Source organism: Hordeum vulgare, chromosome 7H (assembly GCF_904849725.1).
Source record: "Hordeum vulgare subsp. vulgare chromosome 7H, MorexV3_pseudomolecules_assembly, whole genome shotgun sequence".
NCBI classification, from domain to species: domain Eukaryota; kingdom Viridiplantae; phylum Streptophyta; class Magnoliopsida; order Poales; family Poaceae; genus Hordeum; species Hordeum vulgare.
The window spans coordinates 576,046,978-576,072,882 of record NC_058524.1 but is presented as its reverse complement, the minus strand read 5'-3'; the positions used below and the strand labels follow the sequence as shown (position 1 = coordinate 576,072,882).

The 25,905-nt window shown below is 46.4% G+C and overlaps 1 protein-coding gene across 1 annotated transcript; it reads right to left on the bottom strand.

The window, feature by feature from the left end:
- Window positions 1–3,497: 3,497 nt before the first annotated feature.
- LOC123412470 (IAA-amino acid hydrolase ILR1-like 6) lies at window positions 3,498–7,961 on the bottom strand. Its single transcript, XM_045105417.1, has 3 exons — window positions 7,296–7,961; window positions 6,568–6,693; window positions 3,498–4,614 (listed from the first exon to the last, which is right to left on the bottom strand). Exons 1-3 carry the CDS (start codon window positions 7,773–7,775, stop codon window positions 3,790–3,792), a joined length of 1,431 nt encoding a protein of 476 aa, XP_044961352.1. The 5' UTR covers window positions 7,776–7,961; the 3' UTR covers window positions 3,498–3,789.
- Window positions 7,962–25,905: the final 17,944 nt, after the last annotated feature.

The window sequence follows — 25,905 nt, the reverse complement described above, 5'->3', positions numbered from 1 at the left end:
AAATTTAAGAGATGAAATTTGTGTGTTCTTATTGTTTGATTTGTTTGAACTATGCAGGTTCGAGGGGAATTTAGAAGCTCAAATTTTTGTGATGTCAAGGTATATTATGCCTCTTACTTCATGTGTAGTGTGCTTTTGTTTTGTCATTTATTATATACATGTTGTTGTGATTTTTTATCATCTATCGCACACATCTTGATATGGATAATCGTTTATGTTATTTTGATCATCGTAAACAGTTAATCCGAGTGACATGTATGTCCTCTTTCACACACATCTGGATTTGGGTAATCATTTGCGTTATTGTCTCTGATTGCAAATAATTTGTATGGATTAAATATATGCCACGTATCACACAGGCAACTCTTATGTGAATCGTGTTTGATGGATTAGCCATCACACACAGCTCATTTTATTGATGACAATTTTATTACCACACCATTTACAATTGATGCATCACACACAGTTTGGTCCAATAATCTTCAATACATGTCTCATTTTAGGACCTTCTTGCGATGGTGTATGGTCATTAATCTTGCAGTACAAAAATAAAAAAATAGATGTTGCAAAAAAGGAGAAACATGTTATGCAATAGAGAGAAAGGAATAAATGACCAAAAGAAAATAGATAACATACTTAAGCACACGCTTCTTAGTGTCGATCCTCATAACCATGAAATCGAGAAGCCGTTCTGGAGGAGGAACCAAAAGAGAGATGTATAGCAAATCCCCCAAGCTGGACTTGCTTGTTACATACCACTTGTTCCCTTCGATGACATTGGCTACGTTGCGCAGCCGCTTTGCTGACCATCGAGTTTGATAGATGGGCATGCTGCAAAACAAACAAAAGTGAAGAAAGGATGCTACGAGCATGCATATCTAGTGATCTAAGAATGAGAAGTATTGAAACTAGTGAAAAATTACAGAGATATGCAACATTCAGAAACATTAGCTAATTCAAGCAAGCCCAACAAATTTCAAAAACATAAGATAATTACCCCTGTCCTTGTGAGCTACAGGAAATGCATTTACAAAAATTCAGAAAAACATAAAAGGTAATCCATGGAAAGTCCAGCTTATTTCACAAGCATAAGCTAATTTTCATGTGTTACAAGCTATAGGAAATGTAGTATAAAAATTATTGTAGCATAAGCCCAAAACATAGCCAAAATGCTACAAGCTATAAAAGCTATCAGCTACAGAAGGGTAGAATGAGCTATACAAGCTCTGAGATCCAATGGAGATCTGCCATGTGTCGCCCACCCCGCGGGTGCACGGGCGGAAGCCTAGCCGCCGGGCAAACTCTCTACTCGACAGATCTCCCTCTCCTCGCCACCACTGGCAAGCGCCTGCGGGCAGAGCCCGTGCAGCGTCGGCGGCGACGATGCACTCCGGTTCTCCCTCTCGTGGGCTTGGACGTTGCGGGGCGTCCGCCGTGGGGGACGCGTGGTCGCCATGGCGAACTTGTGCAGGGACTGGGCGGCGTGCGTATACGGTGCACGGGAGTGCATGCGGTGCACAGACGTAGGCGTGGTGGGCTATGGCTCTCATGGCGCGCCAGCGACTGCCAGATCGGATCTCGGAGCGGCGGATTCGAGCGGTGGCACATGGTGCGGCATGTGCAGATGGGCGGCCTCGGCGGGTGCAGATGGGCGGCCTTCCACGGCTGCATGGGCCGTGTGGAGGCGGCGGCGCTGCGAAGGCTCCTCGCTAGCCGACCGAAGTTCCATGGGAAGCGTCATCTCATACTCGATCTGCTCCGGTTCGTGTTGGCTTCGGTATCTAGCGATTGCAGTTGCAGTAGACATTTACCGGTGCTGCCTGGATGGATGTGGCGGGTGGGCATGGATCTGGGGGAAAGTTCAGGCCGGCGTGGCGGTCACACCAAAGTCAACACCCCTTGGTGCTCATTCCCTTCCCGGAGGCTTCGGTGTGGATCCTTCCCGAAAGCCTGTGTTCCTATATTTGGGCGACGACGACACCTTGGTGTTGTGTTCCTTCCTGAAACGACGTGGTGGAGTTGCTGGTAGTTCGGAGTCGACGTGAGATGGTGGTGGAGTTGCTGGTAGTTCGGAGTCGACATGAGATGGCATGTAGGTGGAACGACGTGGCATCAAGTGTATTATCGACGGTGGGTCTCTGTGGCATGGTGTAGCAGAGTCTCGACGTCGGATGGAAGTGGCGTTGTCTGGCGTCGTGATGGCATCTACGACATGTCTGACATGGTCGATGCATCAGTATCTACTCTGAAGATGGATCGGTGGAATACGGGTGCGACAGACTCTGAGAGAGTGTCGGACCGGTGTGTACCCCTGACCCGACAAAAGGTTTGGTGGGGGCCTCTGGCTATAGATGTTTGGTTTTTGTGCAAGGTCTATTTGGTATTCGGCTCGGACTTTCGGCACACCTTCATCAACCGAATAAAAGTAGCGATAATTGTTACCTAGACGGTGGCTCCAGACTTACCGATGCATTATTATGTAAGGTCTTTATGAATAATTAATAAATGGTTGCATGCATCATCCGGATGCAGAGGGTGAGGCTCATCCTACTTTTCGAGAAAAAAAGCTTCGAGCTACTACAATTCAAAAATAACACAATCTTGTAACATTAAGTTCCGGCAGCACGTCAAATCCAGTGTAAAATTTCAGCAACGCATCTAATCAGACCTACAACGTATGGGAACAACTACTTCAAATATCCTGCAGCACATCAACAACACAACGTGTGCTCGCATGTGCAAATTTCATAACTCTCCTCACCCGCAAAAATAATAATAATTCAGAACTGTCCAACACATGTACAAAAAATCCAGGACCAGGTCGGCGACCGCTCTACTACTATATCGACGACCCCTATCGATACTACATCGACGACATCCCCTCCTCCTACAACGGCGACCCCTCTCCTACGACACCATTGAACAATCACAACAAAAGGAAGCACACTACGAGCATTGCGTAACCGTTGGGGAAAGCAGAAACGTTTATGAGAGCGTAACCGTTGGGGAAAGCAGAAACGTTTATGAGAGAGGCATAGAGGTAAAACACCACAGCGGAGAAGCACCATTAGCGCCTACCCACATCGGCTAGAAATGGGAGGAAGGATCTCGGATACGATACCTGCTTAAGTCGTCATCGGCCATTGCCGATCCCATCGTCGTCGCCACCACGATGGACATGCCCCGGTCACCCAACGCCCTGTGTCGTCACCCCCGCCGCCCTCCCAAATCCAGTCGTCGATGCTATTCCAACCACACGAGCCAACGCTGTTGCGGGATGTTACCCTCCTTCAGTTAGCAAGTTGCAAAAAGATTGTCCTAAAACAATAGGAGAATTGCAGCAAATGGGCATGGATGAGGCAGACCCGGGTTTGCTCTTGTCCGTCTGATCGACGACGATCCGACGGACGTGGAACCAGCGCACGCACGCATGTGGTGGGTCGGTTGAAGGTAAGCTTTTTTTTCAAAAAGAAAAGCCACCATTAGACATACACATATTTGGCAGCAATTCTCTATCTCCATCACATCTGCATGTGAGGGCAAAAGACGGTGACCAAGTTACATGTTTTCCCGCCGTCGCAGCAAAACCCCCAGGAACCAAACCGAGACCGCGCGTATCAACAAGTTACAGAGCCAACACGAGAACGGAGAAAAACAACAGCCCAGATCACGGCGTGATCGGCCGAAAAACCACTGGTTCCCGCGCGCGCGAGACGCCGATCTCGCCACCCTCACGGCCGCAACGCCAGTCCATCCATCAATTCAACAGCGTCTCGGTCGATCACGAGTTCAGAGCTCCTGTTCCGGCGACCGCGGGTCAGAGTACTGCGCCGCGCCGCCGGCGAGGTACCTCTCGGCGATGGCGGCGTGGACGGCGGCGCCGGTGGGGAGCACGTCCTCGTCGATCATGAAGTAGGGAGAGTGTCCCGTGTGGACGGACCCCAGCGTCTCGTTGCGCACGCCGACGTAGTAGAACCCGGCGGGGACGGCCTGGGAGTAGAAGGAGAAGTCCTCGGCGCCCATCATCGGCGGCACGTCGCGGTAGGCGGCGTCGCCCAGCAGCGCGCGCGCCGTGGCCCTGACGTGCGCGTACATGCGCGGGTCGTTCACCGTGGGCGGGTAGAAGCTCTGGTTCTCGAAGAAGTCCACGGTGGCCTCGCAGCCGTGCACCCGCGGCTGCAGCGTCATCACCTCCTCGATCCGCCGCCGCAGCGTGTAGAAGCTCGCGTTCGAGAAGGCCCGGAACGTGCCGCCCAGCACCAGCGGCGCCGCCGCCGCCGCCGCCGGGTCGACGCCGTCGACCATGGCGACGGACACCACCTGCGAGTCCAGCGGGTCCGCCTCCCGGGACACGAGGCTCTGCAGGCTGATGATGGTGGACGAGGCGGCCAGCACGGGGTCGCCGCCGGCGCGGCGGGGGAGTATCTGGGCCTTGAAGAAGCCGCAGCCGGCGAGCAGCGGGCCCGTCCGGGAGCCGATCACGGACGTCGGGTGCTGGTGCGAGACGTGGACGGCGAAGATGGCCTCTACGCCCTCCAGCGCGCCCTCCTCGATCATGCGCTTCGCGCCGGCGCCGGACTCCTCCGCCGGCTGGAACAGGAGCTTCACCGTGCCCTGCACCAAACCAGGTGCCATGGAGAATTTCCTTAGCAGTGGTATGATTTTTCTAAAGATAAAATAGTACATTGTAAACTTGGACCCTGTGGTCTGTTAACTCAGGACTCAGTCGTCACATGTTGACAGGGCAGCAGTAGCTGGTGTAATAAGGACAGGTTTGATGAAGATGGCGACACAAATTTGACACCGACATGACCGCATGCATGCGCCCACAGACATAATACCCTTTGATTGCAGTCACTGCTCAACTGATGGTAAAGACAATAATTCAGAAAAGATTATGATCATAGTATTATGAGTTTTGGTTGGTACACCCACTAAAAGACTACATACGAAGCAAAATGAATGAATCCACATTCTAAAATAGAAATATGTTCATATACATTCATAAATAGTCTGTTAGTAAACCTTAAAAGACTTATATTTAGGCCTTGTTTGAAACCATAATAGATTATAATAATATGAATTATGAAGATAGATTATATAATCTGATTTGTAAAAATAATATAGGTTTGACATGTTTGAAGGCCAGATTATATAAACTGTAATCCAGGTTTTACATTGCATAATGACCTGTCCGTCCTCTGTTTTTAAAAAAAAAAGGAGGATGGCGGTGGTAGGAATGTAATTATCTCTAACTTTACAAGGATAATGGGTCATTAGCAATTCATAATCTGATTTTAGCTGGTATAGAGTAGATTATGAGTTTTTAATACTTTAGGCCCTGTTTGGAACCATAATAGATTATGATAATCCGGATTATGAACATAGATTATATATATAATCTGGTTTATAAAAATAATCCAGGTGTGCATGTTTGGAGGCCAGATTATATAAACTGTAAACCAGCTTTTAAATTGTACAATGACATGTTTGCCCTCTGTTTACAAGGAAAAATAGGAAAGTGACGGTGGCAATGCGTAATTCTCTTGAAGTTTACAAGGATAACACGTCATTTGTAATCCATAATCTAATTTTAGCCGGGGTAGAGCAGATTATGAGATTATAATAATCTGTTCATCTAGTTTATAAAATCTACAATATAAACTGTCATGTTTGGAAATACAATAGATTATAAAAACTAGATTATATAATCTGGGTGGTTTCAAACAGGGCTTTATCTATCTAGTTTTATAATCTATACCATAAGCTGTCCTGTTTGAAGACACAATAAATTATAAAAACTGAATTATATAATCTGGATGGTTCAAAACATAGCCTTAGTAACGGTGCGAGTATAACTTTGGTAATACATAATGAGCAGGCATTCCGTCAAACACGGGGCATCCGATCCACTAATGAAAGCAGTGAACCAAACTGAAGGAATGTTGCACCACCAGCATCGCATTACATCGGGAGGACCAAGTTAATTAAGCAGAACAAATTCTGTCCTCGGCGAGCATATATCCGCACCAACCATGGCGACTTTTGCCAGACTAGACGGCGGCGATCACGTCTTAAACGGCTGCAAATCCTATCTTAATTATCCCGGACGTCTAATCGGTAGCGAGGAGAGGACACACGTGAAGAGGAAGTTTTGAGTAAAGCAGTTAAATGTTCGTCCCGGACGTCTTAAACGCTTTAGCACTTTACGCCGGCCGGCCGGCCGCGCGCGTGCCGAGCTCACGACGGTCTTATGATAAGCATGATTCTCAGCTAAAGCCTGCACCTTTCCATCTGGTCTCCCAAACCAAATCGACTACGCGCGTACGCCCAAACCGCACCGCAGATCACATCGGCACAGCTAGCATGGGTATGGCGGAGAGACATGTCCAGAGTCCCTTGCACGGCAATGGTGGCGTGCGGGCAGACGGCTAGCCACGGACAGCTATTGAGACGACGGACATCCACTCGATCGGCTCGAAAATGAAGTCCGGCGACCGGCGTGCTAGGTGCTAGCTAGCAGCCACTGGCTGATGGGAAATGAGTTGATGGATTATGGATAATTACCTTGAGGTGGCGCTCGCGGGCCTTGAGGATGCTGGCGGCGCCGAGCAGCATGGCGACGTGCGCGTCGTGGCCGCACGCGTGCATCTTCCCGGGGTTCTTGCTCTTGTGCTCCCACTCCACCGCCTCCTGCAACCCAACAACGTTAACCACCACAAACCCAACGTGTCATACCATACGATACGATGCAACTCCTGTTGGAGTCGAACGAGAACGAGAGAGAGAGAGACAGAGACAAAAGGCGATGAAAAGCAGGAGAAAAGTCTGTGGCTTTTTGGCGTGAAAAAATCTGCCCGTTCCGGGCGCACACGGAGATGGGGGCTTGGCATGGCAACCGGGATCCGCTCGTCCTGGGTCTCGCCAACGGCGGGTGCCATTTCGGGCACCTGAACGAGGAGAAAAACTGAAAACAAACTGCGATCTTTAACCCAGTGGCCACAAGCTACCTGCCTCTCCAAAATTCAAACAGATGAATCCTTTGTGCTATATATGAACCACCAAGGTAATTCACAGGGCACGAGAACTGAAAAGAGGACGCAAAATTCGATACATGAATCTATGATAAGAAGCTGCGTGGTGGCTGAAACTGAGAGGCAGCTGGGGTCGATCGATCGTCATGGGCAGGAGCTACCGCAAAGGTCAAAGGCGCACGTGCGCAAGAACACGTGTTCCTTCATCACGTTGTAGTAGGAGAGCAGTAGAGCGGTTAGCACTACTACGTACGCACGTACCTGGATGGGCAGCGCGTCCATGTCGGCCCGGAGCGCGACGACGGGCGGGCGGCCGGTGCCGATGGTGGCGACGATGCCGGTGCGCGCGAGCGGGTACCGGAACCCCACGCCCATGCCGTCCAGCTCGTCGCGGACCAGCCGGCTCGTCTCCACCTCCTCGTACGCCAGCTCCGGCCGCTCGTGGATCCGCCGCCGCACGCGCCGCAGCCACGCCGCCATCTCCGGCCGCCCCGCCAGCCCCGCGATCTCCTCCTTCCACCCGCGCCTCCCGTCGCCAACCACGGCCGCGACGTCCACGTCGCAGCCGGGCCCGCCCCGCCCGCTGGCGTTCGCGCCCTTGCCCAGCCTCGCCGCCGCGCCCAGAACCACGCCGTCCTCCAGGAACGCCGCCCGCGAGGACGAGCCCGCCGACGCCACCACCACCACCACGACCAGCAGCAGCATGAAAACCACCGAGCTCCGCGCGTGCCCGCTCTCCATCAATGGCGATGGCGCTGCTCTGCTCTGCGTGCGTGCGTCTGTCCGCCGGGCGCAGGGTCGGATAGCTACACCACAACCAGGACGCAACTACGCATGGTGGGCAACGAACGCACACTGGAGGGGGAGGATTAAATTAAGCCACCTGTGACGGCAAAGGGCAAGCAAAAATATCTTTCCGTTCCGACCCAATTCCCCCCGTGCTCGTATACAAGCCGCTCGCTCACATTATTTCTGCCGCGTGGGGCCCGGCCGACAGCGACGCTTCGGTGGCCGCTGACGGCTCCCCCTCTGCTGCTGCTCCTTGCTAGATTGTGTAGGCGCTCAATGTTGCTATCTGCATCCGTGTAAAGAAAAAAGGTAGAGTATTTTTTTTTGCTTTCAGCATCAGCATCAGCATCAACTTGCTAAAGAAGCGATTATGTTGGCATGATGGTGCTCTTCTCCTTTCAGTTTTCTATCGGACCAGCGCAAGGTGACAGTACGCATAGCATGAGATAAGTATGACCCTTGCATCGCATATGATACTCCGGTGCAGTACACATGCGCGGCTGCTAGTGTAAACGCTCGCTTTTTCGGTTTGCTGGGATTAATCTATCTAATCTCTGCAACTGCAACGCTTTCTTTCGGGTCATTGTTTTTTCTCTGATGATTGGTTTCTTGTTTGATTCAAACTACTACTTCTACTAGAGAATTTGCATGCACGTCTTCTAAACCGTGACGAAGGGAGTACTGGTAGTATATCTGTATATATCTGTTGGCTGGAAGCCCGGAGGAATTCAATTCGGTGGGCAGGTGGGAGGAGGAGTGGAGCGGTGCGGTGCGGAAACAGCGAGATCACCAGCCATGCATCGCGCGGCGTTAATCCGGGGTGGGGGCGATGGCTAGCTCACGCTGGACGCATGTATTTATTTGGGGGTCATGGATGGATGGATGGACAGCTTTTGTATCACAGTACGTATGTAGATCTTGGCACCTAGCAGTGATATGGTTCGCTTGATCTCTACGTTTTGCTTCCGCATTTGGGTGTTGGTCATTTCTGGCAGCGTTTCGGGCGGCTGTACAACGTGACGCTAAATGGAAACTTGCTCCCATGATTTCATCTAAATATAATAGTACACTGATGGAGGCTGTGATCTTGCTTTCCTAATGATTTGCATGTGCATCTATATTACCACTAATGGCGCATTAACACCTTTCCTTTTCGTCTTTAATTTGCACGGCTGGTTGTAATCACGTTTTCCTTGGGTGGTACTGGTTAGGCCTCTTCCGATGCTCCACCAAGAAGAAATAATGTAGGGTGTTGAGAATGTTACGGAGGCGAAAAATCTAATGTGGTAAGATAATTAAGAGAAAAAAGATGAGGATGGTAACCGAGGAAGAGACAATGTCAAGCGCGTGAACATAGGCAAATCACTTAAATAAATAAAAAACCCATCAATGCATGACGAATTTTATGTTGTTAAATCTTTAAATGAAAAATGGTTAGCAACAACAAGTTAATCACCTATGCATAGTCCTTTAATATGCTTAGCACCTTATCTTAACAGAGTTAAGCAGCTGTAGGTACTGGGCATATGGCCCAGTATAGAGCATACGTTGCTGGCCCGATGGCTAACGTATCGGGCAAATCGCAAAAATCGATCGATCCCAGCCATGCTTGCGATCATATCGTCAGTTCTATCATCGTTACAGTACCTAGGGTTAGATCGCGATGTGCAAAGCCAGGCTTCCCGTCAATGTAGCAGGGTCGGGCTGCTCAGATCTTCAAGGTTCTGCCGGCAGTGATGGCTGGACGAGGGACCTGACCTCCGCCACCACAAAATCCTACTCACCCACCGGCTAGTGGCATGGGATCCCAGTACCCTCCTGCTAGGGACGGGTGGACGACGACCACAACTGCTGGTCCACAAGGGGATGGACGCGGCCGTGGAGATTACGGCGCGGGCTTGCAGAGTTCCCGGTTCGCGGACGAGGGACGAAACTATGCTTCACAAGGACAGTGAGGTGACGACGGTTACAACGCTTATGGCAAAGGTCAACGCCGTGGTTCTTCCTCGACGGGCGGAGGCCGTGGATATGGTAGGATGAACATCGATGACGGTGGCCGGGGTGACGGAGGAGGCGGCGGATTCAATGGCCATTCCGGCTCATTCGTCGAAGGGGCGACGGGAGCCACATACCGCCAACGTGCTGCCTATCGCCCTAACCGCGAGGGTCGGGGAGGAGGCCGGCGGCCACCACCTCGTTGAGACCCCCCATCCCCCACGAGTCGACCCACCTCCCAAGCTCGTGAAGGGTGCCGAGGCTACGGTTGCGTCGACGATGTCAAGGGCTCGTACGGGGGCTCTGACGGCATCAAGCACGATGACACTTTCGGGAGCTGCGATAGAGGCCGTTTGTGCTCTCGCCGAGGTGAATGTGGCTAGGAGAGTGTGCTGCTAGTCGGGACATGACTTCTGACAAAGCTAGTGACAAGTCGAAAGGGTAAAGAGCTACGAAGTGGGCACGAAATAAATAAAAAATGAGCTGCTACCGGTGCGGCAGACCGGGGCATTTTGTGGTTGAGTGCTCGGCTGAGCTATGTGACATTTTCCGTCAGCCGAAGCATGGTATGGGAGAGTGTCCCTTACTCCTGAGGCAGAAGACGATGGTTACTATTTATGGGGCTTTCTGCCCTGAGCTTATGTTCTTTGAGTCTCCTCGCTCTACTTCGACTACACCAACTCCAGAGAGTTCTCGGACGGGTGTTGTTAGGGTGACTCATGGAAGGATGACAATGCCCCAGGTTGTTCAGCGCTTGTGCGAGTTAGTGTATGCTATCTTCCAGTGGGATCCAGTCAGACTCGACGAGCAAGTATTCAGGGTGGGCTTTCCTACTAAGGAGGATCTTGCGAGGTTGCTAAAGTTTGGGATGAGCAGGGTTCCAAACAAAAACTGTGTTCTTCAGTTTGATGCTTGAACTCAGAAGTAGCCCAAAGGAACTCCTTTATCTCAGCTTTGGGTCAGGTTCCTAGGAGCTCCACATGCGGCATTGGATGATTTTATGGTGACCCGGAGTCTTGGCTCTCTGATTCGTAAAACAGAGAAGGCGTAGATGCCTTTCACGCGTGCGCATGGAGTGACTCGCGTGCTTGTTAGCATGATTAACATCGAGCATATTTCGGACATTGTTCAATGGACATATGTGTTGGAAATGTTCCCTAGAGGCAATAATAAAATGGTTATCATTATATTTTCAGTTCATGATAATTGTCTATTATTCATGCTATAAGTGTATTAACCGGAAACCGTAATACATGTGTGAATACATAGATCACAATGTGTCCCTAATGAGCCTCTAGTTGGCTAGCTAGTTGATCAATGGATGATCATGGTTTCCTGATCATGGACATTAGATGTCATTGATAACGGGATCACATCATTAGGAGAATGATGTGATGGACAAGACCCAATTCTAAGCATAGCACTAGATCGTGTTGTTCGTATGCTAAAGCTTTTCTAATGTCAAGTATCTTTTCCTTAGACCGTGAGATTGTGCAACTCCCGGATGCTGTAGGAGTGCTTTGGGTGTATCAAACGTCACAACGTAACTGGGTGACTATAAAGGTGCACTACGGGTATCTCCGGAAGTGTTTGTTGGGTTGGTACGAATCGAGATTGGGATTTGTCACTCCGTATGAACAGAGAGGTATCTATGGGCCCACTAGGTAATCCATCATCATATTGAGCTCAGTGTGACTAAGGGGTTAGCCATGGGATGATGTGTGATACGTCCATTTTGCATCAAGCTTTCATGTTGATATTTATCGCTTTTTGGGTTGTTATTTCACTTCACGGTACAATACTTATGCCTTTTCTCTCTTATTTTGCAAGGTTTACATGAAGAGGGAGAATGCCGACAGCTGGAATTCTGGCCTGAAAAAGGAGCAAATTTGAGATACCTATTCTGCGCAACTCCAAAAGCCGTGAAAATCAACGTGGATTTTTTTTGGGATTTATAAAAAATACTGGGCCGAAGAAGTGCCAGAGCGGTGCCAGGAGGAGGCCACAAGCCTACTAGGCGCGACCACCCCCCTGGCCGCGCCTAGGGGGCTTGTGAGCTCCTTGCTGGCCCACTGCCCCCCGTCTTTTGCTACAAGAAGGGTTTCGGTCTGAAAAAAATCAAGAGGAGGCTTTTCGGAGGATTCGCCGCCGCCACGAGGCGGAACTTGAGCAGAACCAATCTAGAGCTCTGGCAGGACGATCCTGCCGGGGAAACTTCCCTCCCGGAGGGGGAAATCGTCGCCATCGTCATCACCAACACTCCTCTCATCGGAGGGGACTCATCACCATCAACATCTTCATCAGCACCATCTCATCTCCAATCCCTAGTTCATCTGTTGTAACCAATCTCCGTCTCGCGACTCCGATTGGTACTTGTAAGGTTGCTAGTAGTGTTAATTCCTCTTTGTAGTTGATGCTAGTTGGATTACTTGGTGGAAGAGTTTATGTTCAGATCTTTGATGCTACTCATTACCTCTCTGGTCATGAATATGATTATGCTTTGTGAGTAGTTACTTTTGTTCCTGAGGACATGTGATAAGTCATGCTATAAGTAGTCATGTGAATTTGGTATTCGTTCGATATTTTGATGTGTTGTATGCTGTTTTTCCTCTAGTGGTGGTATGTGAACGTCGACTACATAACACTTCACCATTATTTGGGCCTAGAAGAAGGCATTGGGAAGTAGTAAGTAGATGATGGGTTGCTAGAGTGACAGAAGATTAAACCCTAGTTTATGCGTTGCTTCGTAAGGGGCTGATTTGGATCCATTAGTTTAATGCTATGGTTAGACTTTGTCTTAAATCTTCTTTCATAGTTGCGGATGCTTGCGAGAGGGGTTAATCATAAGTGGGATGCTTGTCCAAGTAAGGGCAGTACCCAATCGCCGGTCCACCCACATATCAAACTATCAAAGTAACGAACGCGAATCATATGAACATGATGAAAACTAGCATGACAGAAATTCCCGTGTGTCCTCGGGAGCGTTTTACCTCCTATAAGAGTTTGTACGGGCTTGTCCCTTGCTACAAAAGGGATTGGGCCACTTTGCTGCACCGTTGTTACTTTTGTTACTTGCTACTTGCTATGAATCATCTCACCACACCACTACTTTTTACCGTTAATTTCAGTGCTTGCAGAATTTACCTTGCTGAAAACCACTTGTCAGATCCTTCTGCTCCTCGTTGGGTTCGACACTCTTACTTATCGAAAGGACTAGATAGATCCCCTATACTTGTGGGTCATCAAGACTCTTTGCTGGCGCCGTTGCCGGGGAGTGAAGCGCCTTTGGTAAGTGGAACTTGGTAAGGAAACATTCATATAGTGTGCTGAAATTTATTGTCACTTGTCACTATGGAAACTAATCCTTTGAGGGGCTTGTTCGGGGTATCTTCACCTTGAACGGAAGCACAAAGAGTTGCTCCTCAACCTGCTGCACCTACTGAAAATATTTGCTATGAATTTCCTTCAGGTATGCTTGGGAAACTGCTGGCTAATCCTTTTACAGGAGATGGAACATCACATCCAGACTTGCATCTAATCTATGTAGATGAAGTTTGTGGTTTATTTAAGCTTGCAGGTTTGCCCGAGGATGAGGTCAAGAAGAAGGTCTTTCCCTTATCTTTGAGGGATAAGGCGTTGACATGGTATAGGCTATGTGATGATACTGCATCATGGATCTACAATTGGTTGAAATTGGAATTTCATCAAAAGTTTTATCCTATGCATTTAGTACATCGTGATCAGAATTATATTTATAATTTTTGGCCTCGTGACAGAGAAAGCACCGCTCAAGCTTGGGGGAGGCTCAAATCAATGTTATATTCATGCCCCAACCATGAGCTCTCGAGAGAAATTATCATTCAGAACTTCTATGCTTGGCTTTCTCATGATGATCGCACCATGCTTGACACTTCTTGTACTAGTTCTTTTATGAAGAGAGATATTGACTTCAAATGGAATTTATTGGAAATAATTAAACGCAACTCTGAAGATTGGGAGCTTTATGAAGGGAAGGAGTCAGGTATGAATTTCAAGTTTGATTGCGTTAAATCCTTTGTTGAAACAAATACTTTTTGTGATTTTAGCGCTAAGTATGGACTTGACTCTGAGATAGTAGCTTCATTGTGTGAATCATTTGCTGCTCATATTGATCTCCCCAAAGAGAAGTGGTTTAAATATCATCCTCCCTTAGAAGTCAATGTAGTTAAACCCAATCCAGTTGAAGAGAAAATCATTGCCTGTAATGATCCTATTGTTCCCAGTGCTTACATTGAGAAACCACCTTTCCCTGTTAGGGTAAAGGATCATTCCAAAGCTTCAACTGTTATACATAGAGGCTACATTAGAACACCTACACCCCCTGAGAAAATTAGAGTTGAACCTAGCATTGCTATTATCAAAGATCTCTTGTCCGACAATGTTGATGGCCTTGATATTCACTTCTGTGAAGATGCTGCTAGAATTGCTAAACCACACGCTAGAGACAAACATAGGCCTGTTGTTAGCACGCCTGTTGTTTCTGTTAAGATAGGAGATCATTGTTATCATGGTTTATGTGACGTGGGTGCTAGTGTTAGTGCAATACCTCAATCCTTATATGATGAAATCAAAGACGAGATTGCACCTATTGAGATATAACCTATTGATGTCACTATTCAGCTTGCCAATAGAGATACTATCTGCCCTGTGGGAATTGTTAGGGATGTTGAAGTCTTGTGTGGTAAAACGAAGTATCCTGCTGATTTCCTCGTTCTTGCTACCACAGAAGATAGCTTTTGTCCCATCATATTTGGCAGACCCTTTCTCAATACTGTCAATGGTCATATTGATCGTGAGAAGCAAACTGTCACTGTTGGCTTTGAAGGTGTGTCACACTAGTTCAATTTCTCCAAGTTTGGTAGACAACATCATGAAAAAGAGTTGCCTAGTAAGGATGAAAGTATTGCCCTAGCTTCTATTACCGTGCCTCCTACTGATCCTTTAGAGCAATATTTGCTTGAGCATGAAAACGATATGCATATGGATGAGAGAGATGAGATAGATAGAGTTGTCTTAGAACAATATCCTATCCTTAAGAATAATTTGCCTGTTGAACTGCTTGGGGATCCACCCCCACCAAAGGGTGATCCTGTGTTCGAGCTTAAACAGTTGACGGATACTCTTAAGTATGCTTATCTTGATGAAAAAGAGATATATCCTATTATAATTAGTGCTAGCCTCTCAGAGCATGAAGAAAAGAAGTTACTAAAAACTCTGAGGCAACACCGTGCTGCTATTGGATATACTCTTGATGATCTTAAGGGCATTAGTCCCACTCTATGCCAGCACCAGATTAAAACTGATCCTGATTCCAAGCCAGTTGCTGATCATCAACGAAGATTAAATCCTAAGATAAAAGAGGTAGTAAGAAAAGAAATACTAAAGCTCCTGAAAGCAGGTATTATCTATCCTGTTGCTCATAGTGATTGGGTGAGTCCGGTGCATTGCGTCCCTAATAAGGGAGGTATTACCGTTGTCCCTAATGATAAGGATGAATCGATCCCATAGAGGATTATTACTGGCTATAGGATGGTGATCGATTTTAGGAAATTGAATAAAGCCACTAGGAAAGATCATTACCCTTTGCCTTTTATCGACCAAATGCTAGAAAGACTGTCTAAACACACACACTTCTGCTTTCTAGACGGTTATTCTGGTTTCTCCCAAATACCAGCCGCACAAGCTGATCAGGAGAAAACCACTTTCACCTGCCCTTTCGGTACCTTTTCTTATAGACGTATGCCTTTTGGCTTATGTAATGCACCTGCCACCTTTCAAAGATGTATGATGGCTATATTCTCTGACTTTTGTGAAAAGATTGTTGAGGTTTTCATGGATGACTTCTCCGTTTACAGGTCTTCTTTTGATGATTGCCTCAGCAACCTTGATCGAGTCTTGCAGAGATGTAAATATACCAATCTTGTCTTGAATTGGGAGAAGTGCCACTTTATGGTTAATGAAGGCATCGTCTTAGGACATAAAATTTCTGAAAGAGGTATTGGAGTCGATAAGGCTAAGGTTGATGCAATTGAGAAAATGCCATACCCCACAGATATCAAAGGTATAAGAAGTTTCCTTGGTTATGTTGGTTTCTATAGAAGGTTCATTAAAGACTTCTCTAAGATTTCTAGGCCTCTTACCAATCTCTTGCAAAAGGATATTCCTTTTGTTTTTGACGATGATTGTGAGGAAGCCTTCGAAATACTTAAGAAGACTTTGATAACTGCACCTATTGTACAACCACCTGATTGGATCTTACCTTTCGAAATCATGTGTGATGCTAGTGATTATGCTGTTGGTGTTGTCCTAGGGCAAAGAGTTGATAAGAAGTTGAATGCTATTCACTATGCTAGTAAAACTCTAGACAGTGCCCCAAGAAACTATGCTACTACGGAAAAGGAATTTTTAGCAGTCGTGTTTGCATGTGAAAAGTTCAGATCTTACATAGTTGATTCCAAAGTCACTATTCACACTAATCATGCTGCTATTAAGTACCTCATGGAGAAGAAAGACGCTAAACCTAGACTTATCAGATGGGTTCTCTTGCTACAAGAATTTGATTTGCATGTTGTCGACAGGAAGGGTGCTGATAACCCCGTAGCAGATAACTTGTCTAGGTTGGAGAATGTTCTTGACGACCCACAACCTATTGATGATAGCTTTCCTGATGAGAAATTAAATGTCATCAATACTTCACGTAGTTCACCGTGGTATGATGATTATGCAAACTATATCGTTGCCAAATATATACCACCTAGTTTCACGTACCAGCAAAAGAAGAAATTCTTCTTTGACTTGAGACATTACTTTTGGGATGATCCTCACCTTTATAAGGAAGGAGTAGATGGTGTTATTAGACGTTGTGTACATGAACATGAACAGGTACAGATCCTACAGAAGTGTCACTCTGAGGCCTACGGAGGACACCATGCGGGAGATAGAACTGCACACAAGGTATTGCAATCAGGTTTCTATTGGCCCACTCTCTTCAAGGATGCCCGTAAGTTTGTCTTGTCTTGTGACGAATGTCAAAGAATAGGTAATATCAGTAAACGTCAGGAAATGCCTATGAATTATTCACTTGTCATTAAACCATTTGATGTTTGGGGATTTGATTATATGGGACCTTTTCCAAAATCCAATGGGTATACTCATATCCTAGTTGTTGTTGATTACATCACTAAGTGGGTAGAAGCTATCCCCACTACTAGTGCGGATCACAACACCTCTATTAGGATGCTTAAAGAAGTTATTTTCCCTAGATTTGGAGTCCCTAGATATCTAATGACCGACGGTGGTTCACATTTCATTCATGGTGCTTTCCGTAAAACGCTTGCTAGGTACGATGTCAACCATAGAATTGCGTCTCCCTATCACCCTCAATCAAGTGGTCAAGTAGAGCTAAGCAATAGAGAGATTAAACTGATTCTTCAAAAGACTGTCAATAGGTCTAGAAAGAATTGGTCTAAGAAGCTCGATGATGCACTGTGGGCTTATAGAACTGCCTATAAGAATCCCATGGGCATGTCTCCGTACAAAATGGTGTACGGTAAAGCATGTCATTTACCTCTTGAGCTAGAGCATAAAGCTTATTGGGCAATCAAAGAGCTCAACTTTGATTTCAAACTTGCTGGTGAGAAGAGGTTATTTGATATTAGCTCGCTTGATGAATGGAGAACTCAGGCATATGAAAATGCCAAGTTGTTCAAAGAAAAGGTTAAGAGGTGGCATGATAATAGGATACAAAAGCGTGAGTTCAATGTAGGTGATTATGTCTTGCTATATAATTCTCGTTTAAGATTTTTTGCAAGTAAGCTTCTCTCTAAATGGGAAGGTCCCTATATTGTTGAGGAAGTATATCGTTCCGGTGCTATCAAGATCAACAACACGGAAGGTAATTGTCCGAGAGTGGTAAATGGGCAGAGAATCAAGCATTATATCTCAGGTACTCCCATAAATGTTGAAAGCAATATTATCCATACCATAACTCCGGAGGAATACCTAAGGGATATTTATCAGCGTGTTTCAGACTCCGAAAACGAAGAGGTATGTGTTTTGGTAAGTAAACAGTTTCCAAAACTTTTCTAGTAGGAATTTTTCTCCGTTTTGGAATATTTGAAAAAATAGAAAAAATTTAAAGTAGCCCGGAAAGCGCACGAGGAGGCGACAAGCGTGCCACGCGCGGGCCACCCCCTGGCCGCGCCTGGGGGGCTTGCGGCCACCTCGTGTGCCTCCCGGACTCCGTTTTCTTGCGAAGTACTCCTTCTGGTCGAAAAAAATCATTATATATGCTCCCGTGAGGTCTGCCCCTTGTATCACGCAAATTTCCTCTGTTTTCGTTTCGAGCCTGTTTCTGCTACAAATCTAGATCGCTATGGCGTCACCAAAAACTGCAAAGGACAAGATCTTCGAGAAGGTCATCAATCCCTACCTCGCGGCAGTGCTGCAACACCCTCAATCTATTGAGATGCGTGAGGGGATGCTGCACATCCGTGATGTTGAGGGTCCCAAGAAGACCGGAAGCATGGAGGCGAGGCTCGAAGCAATGGAGCAACAAGTCTTCAAGTGCCAAGGGATGGTGGATCGTGGACTCAACGCCAACCACATGATGATCACGGAGTTCACCAGCAAGCACAGGATCGATGCCAATGACATTGGGAAGCACCTCTCCAGGCTCTATGACAGGATTGATCACCTCCAAGCCCAGATCTATGACCTGCAGAACCAAAACTGTGAGTATGAGTATAGATTTAAATCAATACAGTTGGGTGCAGATTTGAGGATTTCGGGGACTCGTTCATCTTTCCATGATGGAGCACCTATGCCTTGGAAGACGGAGGATCAAACCCATGTTACAACAACTCCACCACCATCACCTCCAAAGGAAGACAACTAAACATGGGTATGGGTAATCTCCTTGGCTTGTGCCAAGCTTGGGGGAGTTGCCCCGGTATCGTATCACCATCACATCTTTTGCCTTTACCTTTGTTTTAGTTTGTTCCTTTTCAGTTTTCTCTTTCTCTAGTAGATTAAAGGTCTTAGTGTTTTAGGCTTGAGTTTTGCTTTGTGTCACCCTCGATGTATTCGAGCTCGTGAGACATATAATAAAGAGTGTCCTAGTTAAGGGCCTTGCCTCATGCCATGATCAAGAGAATGAGAAAAGAAAAAAAGCATGAAAGATCATGTAATGATCTTATGGGAAGTGATGGCTTCACATATAAAAAGAATGTTGATTGAAACTTGTTGAGGGTAGACAAACGTAGACCTTGGTCATTGTTGCAATTAATAGTCAGTGATAAAGAAGGAGAGGTTCGCATATAAATATATCATCTTTGACACCATCTATGATTGTGAACACTCACTACACTATTACATGCTTAGAAGTAGGTGTTGGACAAGGAAGACAACATAATTAATGAATTGTGTTTGCTTGGTTCCGAACAATGTTATATGATTAGAGATCCCTTAGCATGTGACGATTGCTTCCACCTCATATTAGCCAAAACTCCCACACCAAGTAGAGATACTACTTGTGCATCCATAAGCCTTCAACCCAGTTTTGCCATGAGAGTCCACCATACCTACCTATGGATTGAATAAGATCCCTCAAGTAAGTTGTCATCGGTGCAAGCAATAAAAATTGCTCCCTAATATGTATGATCTATTAGTGTGTGGAAAATAAGCTTTGTACGATCCTGTGATGAGGAAGACATAAAAGCGACAGACTGCATAATAAAGTTCTTTATCACAGGAGGCAATATAAAGTGACGTTCCTCCACACTAAGAGGACACACATCCAAACCTCAAAAGCGCATGACAACCTCTGCTTCCCTCTGCGAAGGGCCTATCTTGTACCTTTACTTTTTGCCCTTGAAAGAGTCATGGTGATCTACACCAATTCCTTATTTCGCCTTTATCTTTGCTAACGTCATATGCTAGGGAAAGATCTATATTCATATGTCAACTTGGAAGTAAGTATTCATGAATTATTATTGTTGACATTACCCTTGAGGTAAATGGTTGGGAGGCGAAACTATAAGCCCCTATCTTTCTCTCTGTCCAGCTGAAACTTTGATCTCATGAGTACCACGTGAGTTGTAGCAATTGTAGAGAATGAAAAGATGATTGAGTATGTGGATTTGCTTTACAAGCTCTTATTTTTCTCTTTCCGATCTTGTGATAAATTGCAATTGCTTCAATCACTAAAGGCCATCGGTTGTTATTTCTCGGTAAGGTTCTTGATCCATACTTTACTTTTGAAGGAATTGTCACCTTAGCATAAGAGATGATATGATGGTATTGCTGTTCTGATCATGATCATGATGCCTGCATGTTCGTATCTTGTTTTGTCGACACCTCTCTCCCTAAACATGTGGGCATGTTTATTGATCTAGGCTTCCGCTTGAGGACAAGCGAGGTCTAAGATTGGGGGAGTTGATACGTCCATTTTGCATCATGCTTTCATGTTGATATTTATCGCTTTTTGGGCTGTTATTTCACTTCATGGTACAATACTTATGCCTTTTCTCTCTTATTTTGCAAGGTTTACATGAAGAGGGAGAATGCCGGTAGCTGGAATTCTGGCCTGAAAAAGGAGCAAGTTTGAGATACCTATTCTGCACAACTCCAAAAGCCGTGAAAATAAACGTGGATTTTTTTGGGATTTACAAAAAATACTGGACCGAAGAAGTGCCAGAGGGGCGCCAGCAGGAGGCCACAAGCCTGCTAGGCGCGGCCACCCCTGGCCGCGCCTAGGGGGCTTGTGAGCTCCCTGCTGGCCCACTGCCCCCCTCTTTTTCTACGAGAAGGGTTTCGGTCTGAAAAAATAAAGAGGAGGCATTTCGGAGGATTCGCCGCCGCCACGAGGCGGAACTTGAGCAGAACCAATCTAGAGCTCCGGCAGGACGATCCTGCCGGGGAAACTTCCCTCCCGAAGGGGGAAATCATCGCCATCGTCATCACCAACACACCTCTCATCGGAGGGGACTCATCACCATCAACATCCTCATCAGCACCATCTCATCTCCAATCCCTAGTTCATCTCTTGTAACCAATCTCCGTCTCGCGACTCCGATTGGTACTTGTAAGGTTGCTAGTAGTGTTAATTATTCTTTGTAGTTGATGCTAGTTGGATTACTTGGTGGAAGAGTTTATGTTCACATCTTTGATGCTACTCATTACCTCTCTGGTCATGAATATGATTATGCTTTGTGAGTAGTTACTTTTGTTCCTGAGGACATGTGATAAGTCATGCTATAAGTAGTCATGTGATTTTGGTATTCGTTCGATATTTTGATGTGTTGTATGTTGTTTTTCCTCTAGTGGTGTTATGTGAACGTCGACTACATAACACTTCACCATTATTTGGGCCTAGAGGAAGGCATTGGGAAGTAGTAAGTAGATGATGGGTTGCTAGAGTGATAGAAGCTTAAACCCTAGTTTATGCGTTGCTTCGTAAGGGGCTGATTTGGATCCATTAGTTTAATGCTATGGTTAGACTTTGTCTTAAATCTTCTTTCATAGTTGCGGATGCTTGCGAGAGGGGTTAATAATAAGTGGGATGCTTGTCCAAGTAAGGGCAGTACCCAAGCGCCGGTCCACCCACATATCAAACTATCAAAGTAACGAACGCGAATCATATGAACATGATGAAAACTAGCATGACAGAAATTCCCGTGTGTCCTCGGAAGCGTTTTACCTCCTATAAGAGTTTGTACAGGCTTGTCCCTTGCTACAAAAGGGATTGGGCCACTTTTCTGCACCGTTGTTACTTTTGTTACTTGGTACTTGCTACGAATCATCTCACCACACAACTACTTGTTACCGTTAATTTCAGTGCTTGCAGAATTTACCTTGCTGAAAACCACTTGTCAGATCCTTCTGCCCCTCGTTGGGTTCGACACTCTTACTTATCGAAAGGACTACGATAGACCCTCTATACTTGTGGGTCATCAATGTGTTACAGAACGAGTAAAGAGACTTGCCGATAACGAGATTGAACAAGGTATAGGAATACCGACAATCGAATCTCGGGAAAGTATCATACCGATAGACAAAGGGAATTGTATACGGGATTGATTGAATCCTTGACATTGTGGTTCATCCGATGACATCATCGTGGAACATGTGGGAACCAACATGGATATCCAGACCCCGCTGTTGGTTATTGGCCGGAGAGATGTCTCGGTCATGTCTGCATGTCTCCCGAACCCGTAGGGTCTACACACTTAAGGTTCTATGACGTCATGGTTATAGGGAAATAGTTTACGTGGTTACCGAAGGTTGTTCGGAGTCCCAGATGAGATATTGTACGTCACGAGGAGCTCTGGAATAGTCTGAAGGTGAAGATTGATATATATGATGATGGGTTTTGGACACCGGAAATGTTTCGGGCGTCACCGGTAACGTACCGGGACCATCGGAAGGGTTCCGGGGGTCCATCGGGAGGGGACACCAGCCCCAAAGGCTAGCATGGGCCAAAAGGTGGAAGGGAACCAGCCCAGAGTGGGCTGGTGTGCCTCCCACCTAGGCCCAAGGCGCAGGTTGGAAGGGGGGGGGGAACCCTAGCGCAGATGGGCCTAAGGCCCATCTGGGGTGCGCCACCCCCCTCTCCCTTGCCCTGGCCGCCACCTCCCACGCTAGATGGGGCTGACACACCCCTTGGGGATGGGAACCCTAAGGGAGGCACTCCTGCCCTCTCCCCCTATATATAGTGGAGATTTTTGTTGGGGAACGTAGCATGGGAAACAAAACATTTCCTACACACTCGCAATACCTATCCATGGTGATGATCATCTATGAGAGGGGAGAGTGAATCTACATACCCTTGTAGATCGCTAAGCGGAAGCATATATAATGCGATTGATGTAGTGGAACATATTCGCGATTCAAATCGCAGCCCGTCCCGTGACCTCATCACGATCCGTCCCGCGATCCCATCACGATCCATCCCGATCTAGTACCGAACAGACGGCACCTCCGCGTTCAGCACACGTACAACTCGATGATGACCCCCGCCTTCTCGATCCAGCAAGAGAGATGGGGAAGTAGATGAGTTCTCTGGCAGCGTGACGGCGCGCCGGTGATGGTGGTAATCTATTCCTGGAGGGCTTCGCGTAAGCACCGCAGAAATCCGATCTAGAGGAAGAACTACAAACTAGAGGAGAGGGTAGCACGTGGCTGAAATTGTGTGTCTCAAAAACCCTCAATACCTCTAGTATATATAGGAGGGAGGGAGGGGAGGAGGCAGCCTCAAACCCTCAAGGTTTGTCCGAAATTGGAGGTGGAGGAGTCCTACTCCAATCCTACTAGGAGTAGGATTCCTCCTTTCCACTTGGAAACCCTTTTCACCTTTTCCACCTTTGGGTTTTTGCCTCTCACACCTCATGGGACTTAGTGGGAGCTTATGCCAGCCCACTAGGGGCTGGTTTGTATCCTCCCACAGCCCATAAGGCCCCTCGGGGCATGACACCCCTCCCGATGGTCCCCGGTACCCTCCCGGCACTCCCGATACACTACCGATGAGCCCGAAACTTTTCCGTTGACCAAAACAAGACTTCCTGTATATCAATCTTTACCTCCAGACCATTTCAGAGCTCCTCGTGACGTCTGGGATCTCATTCGGGACTCCGAACAACTTTCGGTTACCAACACCTATAACTCAACACTACCGAAACATCACCGAACCTTAAGTGTGCACACCGTCCGGGTTCGAGAACTATGCAGACATGACCTAAGGCATTCTCCAGTCAATAACCAATAGCGGGACCTGGATGTCCATATTGTCTCCTACATATTCTACGAAGATCTCTATCGGTTGAACCTCTATGTCAAGGATTCAATTAATCCCGTATGCTGTTCCCTTTGTCCTTCGGTATGTTACTTGCTCGAGATTCGATCGTTGGTATCTCCATACCTAGTTCAATCTCATTACCGTCAAGTCTCTTTACTCGTTCCGTAATACAAGATCCCATAACTAACTCCTTAGTCACATTGCTTGCAAGGCTTGTTGTGATGTTGTATTACCGAGTGGGCCCTGAGATACCTCTTTGTCACACGGAGTGACAAATCCCAGTCTTGATCCATGCCAACCCAATAGACACCTTTGGAGATACCTATAGAGCACCTTTATAGTCACCCAGTAACATATCGACGTTTGATACACACAAGGTATTCCTCTGGTGTCCGGGAGTTGCATGATCTCATGGTCATAGGAATAGATACATTGACATGCAGAAAAACAGTAGCAATAAACTGACACGATCATATGCTACGTTTATAGTTTGGGTCTTGTCCATCACATCATTCTCCTAATGATGTGATCCCGTTATCAAGTGACAACACTTGCCTATGGCCAGGAAACCTTGACCATCTTTGATCAACGAGCTAGTCAACTAGAGGCTCACTAGGGACAGTGTGTTGTCTATGTATCCACACATGTATTTGAGTTTCCAATCAATACAATTCTAGCATGGGTAATAAACGATTATCATGAACAAGGAAATATAATAATAACCAATTTATTATTGCCTTTAGGGCATATTTCCAACAGTCTCCCACTTGCACTAGAGTCAGTAATCTAGTTCACAGCACTGTGTGATTGTAATGAACAAACACCCATACAGTTTTGGGGTTCGATCATGTCTTGCTTGTGAGAGAGGTTTTTAGTCAACGGATCTAAACCTTTCAGATCCGTGTGTGCTTTACAAATCTCTATGTCATCCTATAGATGCTGCTACTACGTGTCATTTGGAACTATTCCAAATGACCGCTCCACTATACGAATCCGGTTTACTACTCAGAGTTATTCAGATTAGTGTCAAAGATTGCATCAACGTAACCCTTTACAACGAACTATTTAATCACCTCCATAATTTAGAAAAATTCCTTAGTCCACTAGTTACTAAGGATAACTTTGACTGCTGTTCAGTGATTCAATCCTGGATCACTCTTTGTACGCCTTAACAGACTCATGGCAAGGCACACATCAGGTGCGGTACACGGCATGGCATACTTTAGAGCCTACGGCTAAGTCATAGGGGACAACCTTCGTCCTTTCTCTTTCTTCTACCATGGTCAGGCTTTGAGTCTTACTCAAATTCTCACCTTACAACACAACCAAGAACTCCTTCTTTGCTGATCTATTTTGATCTCCTTAAAAAACTTGTCAAGGCATGCATTTCATTGAAAGTTCTATTTAGCTTTTTGATCTATCTCTATAGATCTTGATGCTCAATGTTCAAGTAGCTCTATCCAGGTTTTCCTTTGAAAAACTCCTTTCAAACAACCCTTTATGCTTTCCAGAAATTCTACATTACTTCTGATCAACAATATGTCAACCACATATACTTATCAGAAATTCTATTGTGCTCCCACTCACTTCTTTAGAAATACAAGTTTCTCATAAACCTTGTATAAACCCAAAAGCTTTGATCATCTCATCAAAGCGTATATTCCAACTCCGAGATGCTTGCACCAGTCCATAGAAGGATTGCTGAAGCTTGCATACTTGGTAGCATCCTTAGGATCGACAAAACCTTCTGGTTGTATCACATACAACCTTTCCTCAAGGAAACCGTTGAGGAAACAATGTTTTGACATCCTATGTGCAATATTTCATAAATAATGCAGCAACTGCTAACATAATTCCAACAGACTCTTAGCATCGCTACGAGTGAGAAAGTCTCATCATAGTCAACTCTTTGAACTTGTCGAAAACATCTTTGCGACAAGTCGAGCTTTCTTAATGGTGACTTTTCACCATCATCGTGTGTCTTCCTTTTAAATATCCATCTGTACTTAATAGTCTTACAACCATCAAGTAGTTCTTCCAAAGTCTACACTTTGTTTTTATACATGGATCCTCTCTCGGATTTCATGGCCTCTAGCCATTTGCCCGAATCCGGGCCCACCATCGCTTCTCCATAGCTCGTAGGTTCATTGTTGTTCAACAACGTGACCTCCAAGACAGGGTTACTGTACCAATCTGTAGCAGTACACGACCTTGTCGACCTACGAGGTGTGTAGTAACTTGATCCGAAGCTTAATG